At 35.9% G+C, this 15,086-nt stretch overlaps 1 protein-coding gene across 2 annotated transcripts in view; it reads left to right on the top strand.

Moving 5' to 3' along the window:
• Positions 1-15,086, top strand: part of pde4ba (phosphodiesterase 4B, cAMP-specific a) — a 147,721-nt gene that overhangs the window by 34,009 nt on the left and 98,626 nt on the right. The window contains exon 1 of one of the 2 annotated variants that reach the window (XM_015355585.2): positions 6,920-7,667. The exons of the other annotated variant lie outside the window; for it this stretch is intronic. Within the exon in view, the coding sequence (XP_015211071.1) occupies positions 7,429-7,667 (239 nt within the window). The 5' untranslated portion in view covers positions 6,920-7,428. Of the gene's footprint in view, positions 1-6,919; positions 7,668-15,086 lie in introns of those variants that run through there. 2 annotated transcript variants of the gene reach the window in all.

Genomic DNA, 15,086 nt, shown 5'->3' with positions numbered 1-15,086 from the left:
TCTGCTGAAACCTGCAAGCTAATCTGAAGGAATTATATTAGCAAATTCTTAGCATCAGCTTTTGTTTCCCATCGTAGTATTAATTTTCAGCAGTGAAACAATCATTTCTTATTTTTGTGTGCAGGATTTGCACGAAGGAGAGGTATATGCATTATGATATTATGCTAATTAGTCTTGTTAGAAAGGTGAAGGGTTCTCAAGAATTCAAAGAATTTGTGTGCTTGTCTATGAAAGATGTATTGAAGCATATAGTATGAAGGCATTTATATATTCTGATTATTATTTTTATAAATTAATGACTTCATTGTGTAATTCTTTCTTATATTGCCAGGCTGCATCATTGTATGCCAGTATCAGTTTCTTTGTACTCTGTACAGCTCTTGAAGTTTGTTTATTCGTTTAGTTTTTGCAGTTTTGTTAAACAAAGATTAGAAAGGCATTGGGCCTTGGGCCCAGGCATTGGTGAAAGAGGATGAATATTGAAATATTTTGTAAGATGTTACTGGTGGAGTTCCAGCAAATTTTGCCTGACAATGTAACATTATTTTTCTTTTTCATGTCATGGCTTTTGTTGCTCTAATCCTCTAGGAGGGTTTCAGGTATTATCCTTGCCAGAATGCGATGATCCACTCATAAATCACGCAACAATATCATAAATCAGAAGCAGAAATGGTAATGAATACTTGTTGGCACCCCTAGCTGAAAATTCACTTTTGCACATTAATGTGTAAAAGACATTAAATGTAATACTGTATAATAAAGCTATAATCTAAGCATAAACGTGTGGTTTGACATTAGGTGGAAATATTTGCAAGTACTGTGCAATAACTCATTTTGTTCCACCTAGAATTGGGCCTTATCATGACTGAAAACCACTTCAAACCCAAACATCCGGGATCCCTATGTTTAAACAAAAAGGCTCAACAGACACTTTGCACAACTTTCCATTATTCCACCTAAAGACCATAGATACACAGTCCAAAATATCTTGATGAGTGCAGTCAGGTGTATTGCACAAAAGTACAGCTTGAGGTCACAGTAATACTTACAATGTCCATTTCTATAGAGGTGCACAATACAGTATGTATTGCAAAAAGCCAATATACTGTTTATATTTGTTTTAAAATTTAATTAAATATTGTTTATTTGTGATTTAGATTGAAATCAGTTTCGTAATCCAAATAACAAATTAATGACAGATAATTTAAGGCTGAAAGGTACAATTGTGTATTTTGCTTGTGTGTACGTCTTTTGTGTTGAAAATATCTCTGGCATATTAGAAAACAATCTAGGAAAATGCCTCTGTTGAAATATTCAGCCAGTAGAGGGAGCCTTTATAGGAAGATGAGTCATGCTGGATTTTCGTCCATTTTTTGGCGTGTCACTTAGCTTTGCATTTATCTATAAAAGAGTTCATAAATGGAAGGTATGTTTTAGAAATATCATGATTTGTATAGTAAGAATTCTTATATTTGCCTAATATGTTTTTCATTGCTGCAGTATTGAACTTTTTATGAAGAAAAATGTACAAGTTAATTCTACACTGAAGTGACACACCTGCAGAATGTTTTTTTCTCCTCTCTTCCTACTTTTCAGTATGGAATTAACCTCTAATTCTTCTTTGGCAGCTCATAACCTGACACATCTCCTCTCTCAAATTGTTTATTTATATGTACTGTATGAAGCTACAGTATTTTGACATACTGTACTGTAGCTGGGTTATGGTTAAAGCTTTTAATAACTGACATAACAAAAACAATACTTAAATATTTAAATACACATTTAATTTCAAAAAGCACCAATATTTTAGGGATCGTCATTTAATATTTTTCATGTTTGATTATGTTTTTCAGCTATAATTGTCATCCCAAATTATAACTCTGTATTTCTACTTTGGCAACTTCAATGTTCTGTAATTATAGATTATTACAGCATTTTCACAGAAATCAGGAAAATGTCAATTCTATCTGTGTCTTAGGCCATGTCATTGAGGGGTTGTTTCAGTTTCAAGATATGTGTAAAAAAAACACTGGAAATCTCTCTAATGGTCTCCAGTCTCTTCCCAGCTACATAACAATTGTGAAATAAGGTAGTGTCGTCTGCAGATGATAAGAAACTGCACTTTTCTTTTATAAGGCTATTATATAGTACAATAGTTTACCAATCCTGTCAAACTCAAACTTATAAGACTTGATCCTCCTATAATTGTGTATTCTATAAGGCCATTATATATTGTACAGCATTTAATTAAATTCAGCAGAATTATCATAATCTAAAATTGCATTGTCATATGGGTTTAACAATGCCTAATTTTTATTGCTGTCCCTGACATCTTCCTGAGTTTTAGTGTTGTTTGATGTTTATATACATGATTCCCAAGTACAAGGGTAATTGCTGAACCTCTTTTTTTTGTCATTTTCATTCACTTTAAAATTCTTGTAATGTTATTTTTTTATGAATGCCACTAATAGTAAATTTCCTTTAGCAGAAATTCCACTATAGTCTAAGTACAAATCCATTACATTTTGTCTTAAATTTTTAATCATTTTTTGCGGCTGGTTATACGTGTTTTAATCTGTTCCAAAAGCAGATGGTAGGATACACAATAGTTATTTTTGGAATGCAATCATTTTTACATCAGTGGGAAGCCATTATATTAAATTGAAGATCCATCCAGCATCCATTTTTATTTGTATACTCAACTTGGCTCAAAGCAGCCTACTGTAATTGAATACAACTTATACTGTATAACATCTGAAGGAGAAGGCTTTTGCTACAGTTTTACAGTTTGCAACATACATTCTTGATTTTGACTTCCTATTCAGATATGACTGATACAATTGAGAAGTTGTTCTTTAGCAAGCCACATGTAGTAAATCTTTGACTTGTATTTATAGTGTAGGTTCTATATGGATATTTCTGGTGTTCTCTTCAGTGTTTGTTACTTTTGTGAAACATACCCAAACTAGAGAATCAATTGTATGTTCATGCCATTGTTTTCCTTCAGTGTGCTTGTTTCAGCTGTTTGTGGTGAACTCACCAGAAAGCTTTCTGAAAAGTATTTGTTTTTGAGAAAACAGTAAACTAAACAGACAGAAATAATATGGAAGGATAACTTTCTAAAACAGTTGATTTTTGTTTGTACAGTAGATTTTTACTGTAGATCATCTTCAACTTTGTAATTTCTGTACAGTTTGGACTTTTTGGTTAGATTGCTGCTGATTTTTTTTTCCCCTGACCTCAGACGTATTTGTAGGTTTCTCAGCACAGCTACAGTATGTCCCTCAGGTTTCGCAAATGGACTTGTGCTGTTAGTTTAGTAATGTCAAATGACCCATGCTCAATTTGAAAGGATGGTGTGAAGGCTGTTTTGTTGTAGTTCCCTCTTATGTTTCAGCAGGAAGATTATAATGTAAGACTTTCAGATGGTTCATGGATGACCGGAGAGTCCATATTTACTTCTTACCTTTCTAAGTTACCATGTTTGTCTTATCCATATGTTTACATGTGAACAAGACAAAAACAATCCATATATCTGATAAATATCTAAACACATTCAAAGTAAACCTTAATCTTTGGAGTGATTTTTTTTCATTCATGTTACATCCCAGTGTGGTCCATTTGTGTTTTTGTTTCTATGTTCCAAACTTCCTGACTTTGGTTGTTCTCCCTACCCATTGGTTCAATAATTCGTCCAACTTGCCTTATTACGCCATTCGTAATCAGCCTCTCGACCAATCAACAAATAACAAGCTGTTTAAAAAAAAGTTAATTTTCAAAGAGGTTGCTGTATCCTACCACAAAATCCTTGCTTGGATTTATTTTTTAATGAGTTACAGTGGGAAGGGTTTTTTCCTCTAAGTTATAATATTCACAGTCTTCTGGTACTTATAAGGCAGCATTGATGTGATTTGATTCAGTCACTCTCAAAAACAGTAGCGCCTCACGAGCTTGTTTGTAAGTCTGCCTTTAAAGTATGTTCTCAGGTGCACTCTTTTTAATTTCAGCTGTGTAGCTGTTAAATAATGAATGGATAATAATTAAATAATTTAAGGCTGATGTTCCAGGGCATATGTTGAAGCCATTTGGAGCTAACACAGATTTAAATATACCTTTTTAACCAAATATTATGTACATAAAAAGATAATTTTGAGCTCTTGCACAGAATATCCATGGGGGTGAAAATAAGTTTTTTTTCAGTATTCCAAAATTCTGTATTTTCTTTATGGTACAACATTAGGTAATTGATTCACTTTAGCTATTAACTTTTTGTAACTTCTGTGTATGTAAAACCCAACTACTCATCTTCCAAGCATTTTTATGATGTTGTTAAATAATTATCATGAAAAGAAAATGGAATAGATAGAAAATAACATCCCCAAACAAAAATGTTTTCTACATTCTGAGTTTAATTGTAAAAGCTGCTTGTTAATATGATTGTAAGCTGATAAAAACATTTGCAAAGCAATGCTTAATGTACTGTAAGATATTTAAGTTTAAATACAGCTATATTTTAAGATGTAGAATAATTCCCAAGGTTTACACCAGTACCCTTAGAAAGGTATTTTTCCTTTAAAAAATTGCTCTGAACCTGGTAACTTTGTCTTACACACTTTGCACTTGGTTTATGCTGTACTCTTCATAGTGTTTGCTTTAGTAATGAAGAACACAACTCTATAACATCTGTGATTCATTATAGACACAGAGATTAAAAGGTTGCACTATTGAGATGGGAGATTTCAAGGTCACCAAAACTGGGTAATCCAATATTCCTCATCTGTAGTCAACACACTGCATCACCAAGCATATCTGAAAGAAGTTGTGGTGGATTTTTTGGGTCAAAGCTTTAGTGAAAAAACCTACCCTCGCAAAGACTTCTGAAATCTCCAGTTGTTTCAGTTGTGTGCAGCTGCCATGAGAATAACTAAGAATTAATATGTCATTAATATAACTTTGGAAGTTTATAAGTATCAAAATAGTAGCACTATCCATGTATTGTCCAAACTGCTTTATCCAGTACAGGGTGGAGAAGGGCCTAACTCCAGGGCTTAACTTGGCAAGCTTTGAGGGCATGTCAGGATAAACCCAGGAGACAGGACACCAGTCTGTTGTAGGGCACGTACACATACTCTACACACACTCACTCATATTAGCATAGATTATGGGGCGGAGCGGTGGCTCTGTGGCTAAGGATCTGCGCCTATGACTGGAAGGTTGCCGGTTCAAATCCCGCGGCTGGCAGAGGAATCCTACTCCGTTGGGCCCCTTAACCCCTACTGCTCCAGGGGCGCTGTACAATGGCAGACCCTGCGCTCTGACCCCAAGCCTCTCTCCCTGTCTGTGTGTCTGTGTCTCCATGGAGAAAAAGCTGGGGTATGCAAAAAGCCGAATTTCTAATGCACGAAATTGTATAGGGCTAATAAGGAAACATTACGTTACATAATGAATACGTATAGAAATATTTAATCAAAATAAAACAAAATCTGTAATTTTCCTTTTCTAAGTACTGCGTGTTAGGGACTGTTTTCCTCAATGGCAGGTTACCAGACAAAATACTGTATGAGGGTTTTAAAAATGTTTTCTAATAGCAGTAGAGCCCTCACAATGAAAGCTCTAGCATGTGGAAGGTGACCTTGACTTTAGTTAGCACTTGCCTTTGGCTTGTGATGTTGAGCCTCTGGCTGTGGTTGTCTAACACACAGTAATGTCTTCATTGATGGGCTCACTTGCTCAATTAAATGTAAAATCTGTGTCATCAGACAGGCAGTCATTGAAAGTGGCAAAAAGCGAAAAGATATTTTGATTTGTGAATTTTGGATCTGGTTTGCAACATGTTTTTAAGTATAAAAAGTCACTCGACTTCAGTTGTTCCTCATGTTCCACTCTTCAGATGACTTATTAATGAGATAAGCATCATTCCCTGTTGGAAGTCATTATCAGGTGTTAATTAGTGCTTTATTCACTTGTTAGTGAAATGTGTGTGCTTGACCTTGTCTGTAATTACCAGATATGGTGCCAGCCCCAATACAGAACATGGAATTCTAGCAGAATTTGTAGGAAAAGTATTGCAATTAAGCACTTTTTGAAATTAGGTTACACAGAGTTAAAACAATTAAGATTAACAGTTAAGATAATGCAATGTTTAAGTGACACACAATACATTATGTGGAAAGTGTAGCTCAGCAAAAATGTACCCCCAAAAGAAAATATATCTTCTTTTTTTTAAAGATAGTGTTTATCTTTAATTTGTCACCAGCAAGCTGTGGAATCAGGAAGAAAACCAGCTAGAACTAATGTAGTTAAATTGTAAAGTAAGTAATTTCTAGTCTGTGGAAGTAGTCAGATAACTGGTTAAGAAAAAGATTGATTTATGATTTTGTTTCCATGTCTGGTTTACGTGATTTCCCTTCAAAAGAAAATAAAGCTAGTATTTTTCTACATTTTTGCAATCTGTATTTACAGTGCATGCCAGTCAGTATTTCAAAATGACTGAATGGCTTGATAGTTTTTTCATGTAAAGGAATTAAGGGAAATCTTTGTATTTGGCTACATGTTTACCTTTCATTCTTAAAATGTGTAATTTGAATCCATATACTATGTTCTGTGCTGTTGTCTCTTTTCTGGGTTTTGTTCCTACCTGTAATTTAATGTAAGATTGCCTGTGTTTAGCCTGATAGTGTTTATCTCTAATTTCAACACCAGCAAGCTGTGAAAGGCCACAAGTCCTTGGAATTCAGCAGCATTTATTCAGCTTTACTGAGACCAATTGCCTTTGCAGAAGCACCCTGCTGAAAAAAAAATCCTCTGTCAAAAATGACCGGGAGCCAATAAGCATGCAATAGGAGGAGCCTTCAGCTCCTGTGTGAATGTACAGAATTCTGAAATATTTATTCTGAATGAACATTTTTGTTTTGCATTGCCAGCTGGTCTGTGGCTGTTTATCCTCTTGGTCTGAAAGGTGACTTATTACCATCCTATATTTAAGACGGAGAGGCCTCTCTCCCTAATCGCTTGAAGGAACAACTCGATGAAACAGGATTGATCTGAAGATCCTGATGAATATTTCATAAGGGTGGTTCCTCCAGCTGAATGGATTCAGTGAGTGTTAGTGTGTACTTTGCAGACATACCATATCCAGCAGGAGGCTTCCGACACAGAGAGAGCACATGAGCGCAGCTTTTTCTCAGGAGGTGTATCCATGCTCATAAGGCTTTCTCTTAAAACATTTGCTTATCAATGTTTGGAAGAGAGCCGTGTTAATAGCTAATGCATAACATTGAAGGCCTGGACTTAAGAAAAGGGACAGCTTGTATCGCAGCCTGGGTTACATTCACCAGTAGCACGCTTTGCAGTTCCTCTCCTTCCTCATCTTTTTATGGCATAGTTACTGTGTTTTGAGGGGTTTAGAATTGGATCACCCTCACCAGTATGTCAGGGAGAGAGCCCAGTTCAAATGAGCTCACAGCTCCAGAACCTGACTCTTGCATCCGGACTTTCAAAGAGCATATGCATTTAGAACTGGAACCCCCCAAACTGTCTGGGAAGAGAACCACATCTCCCAAAATTTCTCCACGAAGCTCACCAAGGAATTCACCTCGTCTCTTCAGAAAGTTGTTGGTTAATAAAAGTATCCGTCAGCGACGCCGATTCACAGTTGCACATACATGGTAAGACTTGATTTTTGCTTAAAGGTATTTGGGTTGTTTAGCGGAATTATTACCTAAATTGTGTTCTTAGCTTTGCAGTTTGTACATATACAGTATATATAAATAACTCGCATGTGTTTTATAGTACCTAATTTCTGTTGGGATTAAAGCATTCTTTTTATTATGTTTTGCTACAAATTAGGTAGCAAAACATAATATATTATAAGATTTACAGTAGAAAGAAATTGTCTTTGATTATTCTTCCAATATTCTGCTACATTCCTTTACTAGTTTATCTTGTGCTTCATTGCCTTAAAACGAACTATTTTCATTCAAAGGACGTAGTATTGCTAAGATAATTTAGAGAGTTTGCACACAGATCCGCTGATGGACAAATGTTTTTTTGGGGATTACTCACTGGCAGTTTTATTGTGTGGTGGAAAAATGCTTCCTGAATATTTTAAGGCTTACATATGTGTTTTACAAGGCAAGGACCTTTAAATGATTCCTTAAAGTCATTGTTCATAATGTGAATAGGTTTATGTTAGCAAAATCTGTTTTTAGTTTTGAATATGTGGTTTTGCTTTTATGCGTCTTAGAATAGATAAACCTACCCACCTAATGCTCAGCCTCCCACCTCCAAGTAAGCCGACTTTCAAAACAATATAGACTGTATAAAAATAGAAGCACTTTTGAAGGAAAATTGAGAATGCTATTTCTTTCTTGTATGTAACAATCTTTGGGAACCAGAAGCTGAATGTGCCGTGTATACTGTAATTCTGGTTATGTTTTATCTGTGTTGTATTAAGAAACATTTACATTTACATAAATCTGGAAGAAATATCTGTTTTACGTTTATCTATCATGATGTTTTAATTCTAACAAGGGAATACGTGCAATTCACCCTTTAATAGCACAGGAGGACATTTTCTTGATTTATTTGGATGCTTTTCAACATACAATCAAACATAAACTCCACTTATGTATTTCATTTCTTGTTTTCACTTGAATATTACCCATTTTCTTTCATCTAACATGTTCCTAAGGTTCTGGATCACAATTGTGAAATACTGTATAGCCAAGACCTCTATATAAATATTTTTTTTGCATTACCTTTATCCTGTATAGAATAGGTGTGCCTTTACCTGTTTTGCAGTTTTGTGCTGTAATTCACAGTGGTTATCTGGTATGTTTAATATTTTATGTTTTAATAACAATGCCCCTGGAAGAATAGTTTTTATTGGTTATACAGGCCAAATTGGTTGAACCAACCACCCTCCCGTTATTCCATGCTCCACTTCACAAAAACGAGAAGAGGTAATTGAAATTGAAGGAATGTGTAATCATGTATAAAGTGTGTGCTTGAATTGTTCGGGCAGTATTGCACTTCTGTTTTCAAAATTTTTCTATATATTTCAATATAAAAATTGTCTACAAACAGTATATATAATATCTAAAAAAACGAGAAATGATTTTGCCAAATAAGCCATTTTTTTATTCCGCAAAATCAAGCCAATTTGTTAAGCAAAAGGAGAAAATTCAAATGTATTATATTATATTGAAGGGTATAATGTCGGCGCTACTGCATGTGGAGAATGCTGTGCCCACAAGTGTCCACAAAAACAGGGAATTTGAGAGGTGGAATTCAGTAGTTTGGTTGTTAGAAACGCTTTACCAGTTCAGATTTTTTCAGTGAAGCTGTTTGGTCAGAAGAGCTGTATATGCGTTGTGTTCATATTGGATTGAGCTGTTGGTGTGGAGAATGATTTTGAATATCTGTGGCCTCTTATAAGACGTGGAGGAGGAAATATTATGGTTTGATGGTTTATGTCAGCTTCAGGTGATTGGACAAAGACAGTGGGGAATGAGAAGTAATTATCTGATTGCTTAGGAGTTTAAGAATATTCCAACAAGTGTTGGATGGATGCACAATGCATAGACCTGTTGTTTCACAGACTTCACGCCTCAGAGTAGTGTTAGGCTTGGGGATTACTTTTATGTCAGTTCTAGACCGGCTGCCTTATGTGTGCTGTTTTCTTCTGCTCTCTGTGTTTTTGGGAGCTCTCTCCAGCTTCTCAAGTTTCTTCCCATCCTCTTAAGACATGTTGGTTAGGTCAGTTGGGCAGTCTTTAAATTGTACCATTGTGTGTATGTCTGTGTACCCTGCAGTGGACTCCAATCCTGTTCAGGGTGTAGTCGTGCGCAGTGCCCTGTCTCTACTGGGTTAGGCTTTGGCTCACTGTAATCCTCTGTAGAATGAAGAGACTTTGATAGAATGGTTGTTTTAGCAAGATTTGTTTCCGTATCACATATATATATATAGCTTTTTTGGACCCTTAGGGATAAAAAGCGATATACTGCTGGAAATTATTAAACTTTTATTTCTTCAAAGTGTTGCATATTTTTTCAGCAGTAATAATAATTCAACAGTTATTTCAGCACTAATAATACAGAAACAAGATTATTAAAAAAATAATCTAGGACCCCAGAGTGTTTTAATCTGTCAGGAGTTGCCCAGTATATATTAGTGGATATAGTATCAGTACACATGATCACCTACCCATTTTCTAAGACTACTTAGTTCAATACAGAACCACTCTGAGCCAGAGCCTAACCCTGCAGACAATGGGTGCAATTCAGGAAAATACACCGTGGGCATAATCCCAGTGCAGGATAATTGGACATACTTACGCATGACATTTTAGAGGAACTAATTAAAACCTAAACAGCATGTTTTTGGACTGTGAAAGGAAACACACGAAGGCAAAAGGAGGATATACAAACAGCATACAAATGCAACCTCAGACTGTATTTCAACCTAGGACACAAGAGGTGCGGGGCAGTTGTTCTAATTGGCTCATCACTGTGCTGCCTCTTGACATTGTCAAAGGACCCAAGATATAACTGAAAAATTATCAAATTATCAAAACAGGATTTTTTCGGGAGAGCTACACATGCTTTAACTGGTTAACAAAATGCTGTATTTTTTAGAATGATCTTTTTTCGGAACAAAGTGTGTATGATTCTCATTAGGAGAAGGAACATTTTTTTTTCTCATTGTCATCAGCATATCCTGACATCTTAAAATGTCTGCATTCCTTTTAGGCAGAGTAGCACAGTATTGCTTGGGAAGATGGGATGAATTAAATGGAAAACTGTTTTTTCTTTATAAAAAGAGAAGTAAAGACATTTATATCAAATGGCTTTAGAAAGCATTCTAAATATAGAGCCACTCACCACTCAAAAGCTTTACTGTTTACTGAACTTTACTGAACTAACACTATCAAGTGCTATCATCGGGCCTTTCAAAATGAGTAATTTAACGGTTTTCCCAGTCTCATGGAAGCAATTGTTTTCCCATAGCACAGATCTCAACAATTAGTGTATTACTTTGGTAGTCTATGACGTAAGAAGGCCTCTGGGGGTAAGTTGAATAGCATCTGATTATCTTCCAGTGCACTGTGAAATATGCTAATTGTTCAAACTATCATAGCTTTCAAAACTGAAGAACATTCTGCTTCAATATTAAGCAGATTCCTGTTTGTACTGAATAAAGATTAAATAGCAGGAGATTTATTTTTAGTCTGATCATTGTTTTGAAACAGCTTCACATGTACTATATGTGCGTTAGATAACCAGTGTACTTTAAAAAGAAGTTAAAACAACTCATGCATAAATGTAGCATTAGGGAAATCAAGCAGTGGAGAGAAAGCAATTTCTAAAAGGTTTTCATCATTTGTCTTGGAATCAACTAGAAAATGCACAAGATGCATCTTTCTTTATGTAAATAGATTAAGATTAAGATTATACATAAGTAAAGATAAAAAATAATCATTAGCATTGTCCTTTTGCTTTTATGATTCATTTTCATTACAAATATTTACAAGGTGATAAACCAGTTCAGATTACATACAGTGGTTATCAAAAGTATTCAATCCCCTTAGACTTTTTCACATTTTACTGTGTGACATAGAATCACAATTTATATGGGATTTTTTGGCCTTAATTGACACAAAACACAAGTGAAAACAAAATTCTGTGGAAACGGAAAACAAATTATTGCATAAGTATTCAACCTCTTTACTGTGACACACCTACTGTAAATAGGCTTTGGTGCAACCATTTTATTTTAGAAATCACATAATTTGTTGAGTCCACCTGTCTGTAATTAGGGTTTTTCACATGGGTTCAGGATAAATATACCTATCACTGGGAGGTTCCACAGTTGATTAGTACAGGTCTCAACAAAAACTACATCATGAAAAAGTAATTTTTAAAGTGCATCTGGGAAAGGGGTATTGAAAATCAGGGGAAGGGTATGAGACGATTTCCAAGGTATTATATACGTACTGTATCCCCAAAAGCATAATGAAGTCCATTATATATATATAAGAAATACTGTATGCTACAGAAAATATGGCACAACTGTGAAACTGCAGAACAGGGTGTCCTCATAACCTTAGTTTCCAGGCAAGAAGAGCACGAGTCAATGAGGCCACCAAGAGGTCTGTGACAACTCTAAAAGAATTAGTCTTTCATCACTGAGATGGGATAAACTTTGCATTTGTGTGTCAATTGCCTGGGTGCTTCACAAATTTGGGCTTAGGAGAGTGACAAAAACTCATCAAATCTCATCTACACTTTTCCAAAAGGCATGTGGAGGAATCTGAGACCAAGCGGAAGAAATAGTTTTGGACCAATGAGACCCAAATTGACCCTTTTGGCTTCAACAGTAAGCACTGTGTTTGGTGCAAGTGCAACAGTGAACATCATCCTGAGAGCACCATCGCTACTGTGAATTATAGTGATGGCAATATCATGCCATGGGGCAGTTTCACTTCATCAGGGCCTGGAAGACTTGAAGGAAAAATGGATGCAGCAAAGTATAGAGAAATCCTGGAGGTACTGTAAATCTGCTGCAGCCTGCAAGAGACATGGGACTTGGCAGAAGATTCATCTCCAAGTGGAACAATTACCCAAAACATACAGCCAAAGCCATATTGGAGTGACCATATCAAAGTCCAGACCTCAATCCAATCCAAAATCTGTGGCAAGAGTTGAAAATTGCTGTTCAACTTTTTCCTTACAACCTTTGAGAGTCTGAGTAATTTTGCAAACAAGAATGGGCAAAAATGGCAGTATCCAAGTGTGCAAAGCTGGTAGAAACCTATTCAAGAAGATTTATGGCTGTAAATTCTGCCAAACGTGCCTCTACCGAATGTCTCAAAGGGGGTGAATACTTATGCAATTGGTTATTTCGCTTTTGGGGTTTATAATTAATTTAGGAGTTTCTGTAGAATTTTGTGTTGACATTAAAGTGTTTCTGTCAATCAATAGCAAAAACTTCCCGTTAAACTTGAACTTGAACTTGAACTTTATTGCCATATGTAACCGGTACTGGTACAATGGAATTCTTACTTACAGAAAGTCTGTCAATTGTAAAACAAGTGTAAAAAACAAGTGTAAAAAACAAAAAAGTTTGAATGTTAACAATACAGACGTATAAACAATGACTGGAGATGTGCAATAGATAAGAAATCATAAAGAGGTAGATGGTGATGGTGTAGGTGTGGTCCGAGGGGGATGGCTAAATGTGTTCGCCAGTCTCACTGCTTGTGGATAGAAGCTATTGAAGAATCTTGTGGTAAGTGTCCGTATGCTCTTATATCTCTTGCCTGAGGGCAGTGGGGTGAAGAGCTCATGCCCGGGGTGGTGACTGTCCTCTGTGATGGCCAGAATTCTACCACGGCAGCGGTCCTCATAGAGCTGTTTAATCTCGGTGAGACCGCAGCCGATGATCTTCTGGGCCATATTGACCATTCTCTGCAGTGCCTTTCTTTCTCGCGAAGAGGTGTTGCCATACCACACTGTGATCCCGTTGGTGAGGACGCTCTCGATGGTGCAGCGGTAGAAGTTAACCAACACATGTATTGGCATCCCCCATCGCTTGAGGCACCGCAAGAAATAAAGGCGCTGCTGAACCTTCTTCATGATAGAGTCAGTGTTCACAGTCCAGATTAGATCTTTAGAGATGTGAATTCCCAAAAACCTAAAGCTGGTGACTGTTTCCACATTATACATGTGGAAAAACATTATGATTCCATATTGTAACGCAATAACATTGTCCAAGGGGGTTTGAATATTTTAATAGCCATTGTAAATAGCCTTTTTTAGTACTATAAAGTAACCTTGGAAAATGTTTGAAATCATAAGAACATAGGAAGGGATACAAATTAAAGGGAGACAATTGAAGGAAGGGGTACAAATTGAAGGGAATGGAAACCAACCATTTAGTTCATTTGGTTGGTAGTACTGTAGTTCAACTGAACTTTTAAAACATACAGTACCTGGATAGCTTGTTCCTGGTTTTAAATGCACCTCTCTGTAGTTCCCATGTGTGTCCTCTGATTCAGATTTCTCTGTTGATTCTAAAAAACTTCACTGCTCTGATGTCGTCGATGCTTTTGAAGACTTAAATTTGATTCCCTCATAGTCTTCACTTTTCAGGGCTAAAAAGATTCAGCTTTTGACGTGTCAGAGTCATACATTTCTTCAAGCCTGGAAAAAGTAGCAACATGTTAGGTATTTTGACATGTTAATTGAAGATAGGTTTGTGTTCAGTCGTTTTGTGCAGTTTTATATATGCATGAAGTCTGGTTTGATTTGCTATCATGAAGATGTTACAACAATGAGAGTATTTGCCTAGAAATTGGTTTTGAGCAATAGACTTTAAATACATACATACAGATTTTTAGTTACATAAAATTGTATGCCTTACTACAAATCTTTTCATATATTCTCCTGGGCATTTTTCCATTTGAGTTTTATATTGTTTTTGTCACTGCAGATGACAGCTGAGATAATAATCCTCAGTATTGCAGGAAGGGCTTTCTACATAACTGCTGCAGTTTGGTCCCTAACTTCTTTGAAAAGGAGAAGTGAATCTGGCAGCAAAGCCTAATGTCTCTCAAAGTGGAATGAACTGAAAATAAAGGGAAAACAAATTAAGCATTCTTGGATTAGGACTGGGAAACGCTGATAAAGATCTTGACGAATATTCTGTCAGTCTCATTTTTCACAGTAAGTCATGCCTCTAAGACTGTGGCATGAACATTTATTTATTCATGTATTCATTAACTTAATTCAAATTCTTCTGTCAGGCTCAGTTTTATTGTAGTTTGTCTTAATTTTTCATTTTTTTCTTGAGTAAGTCCCTGTGTCTTATTTTATTTATAGTAAAGAGAGGAAGCTTCTGGAAAGGTGTTTTTAGCCAGTTCCTATGTGAATTGTTGCAGGACATCACATCTGTGCCATTGCAGATACCCTATTGAGAGGTAGTAATTTTACCTGGAAAATATTACAGTTGAAGACTGAGGAGTATATAGTGTAGTTGTTTTCATAAAATGGTACTTTTTTCAAGTGCTGCTCCTTTATTGAGCA

Source organism: Lepisosteus oculatus, chromosome 9, assembly GCF_040954835.1.
Source record: "Lepisosteus oculatus isolate fLepOcu1 chromosome 9, fLepOcu1.hap2, whole genome shotgun sequence".
In the NCBI taxonomy this organism is placed as follows: Eukaryota; Metazoa; Chordata; class Actinopteri; order Semionotiformes; family Lepisosteidae; genus Lepisosteus; species Lepisosteus oculatus.
Note: the sequence above shows the minus strand (reverse complement) of the source record. Positions and strands in the feature narration are given on the sequence as shown.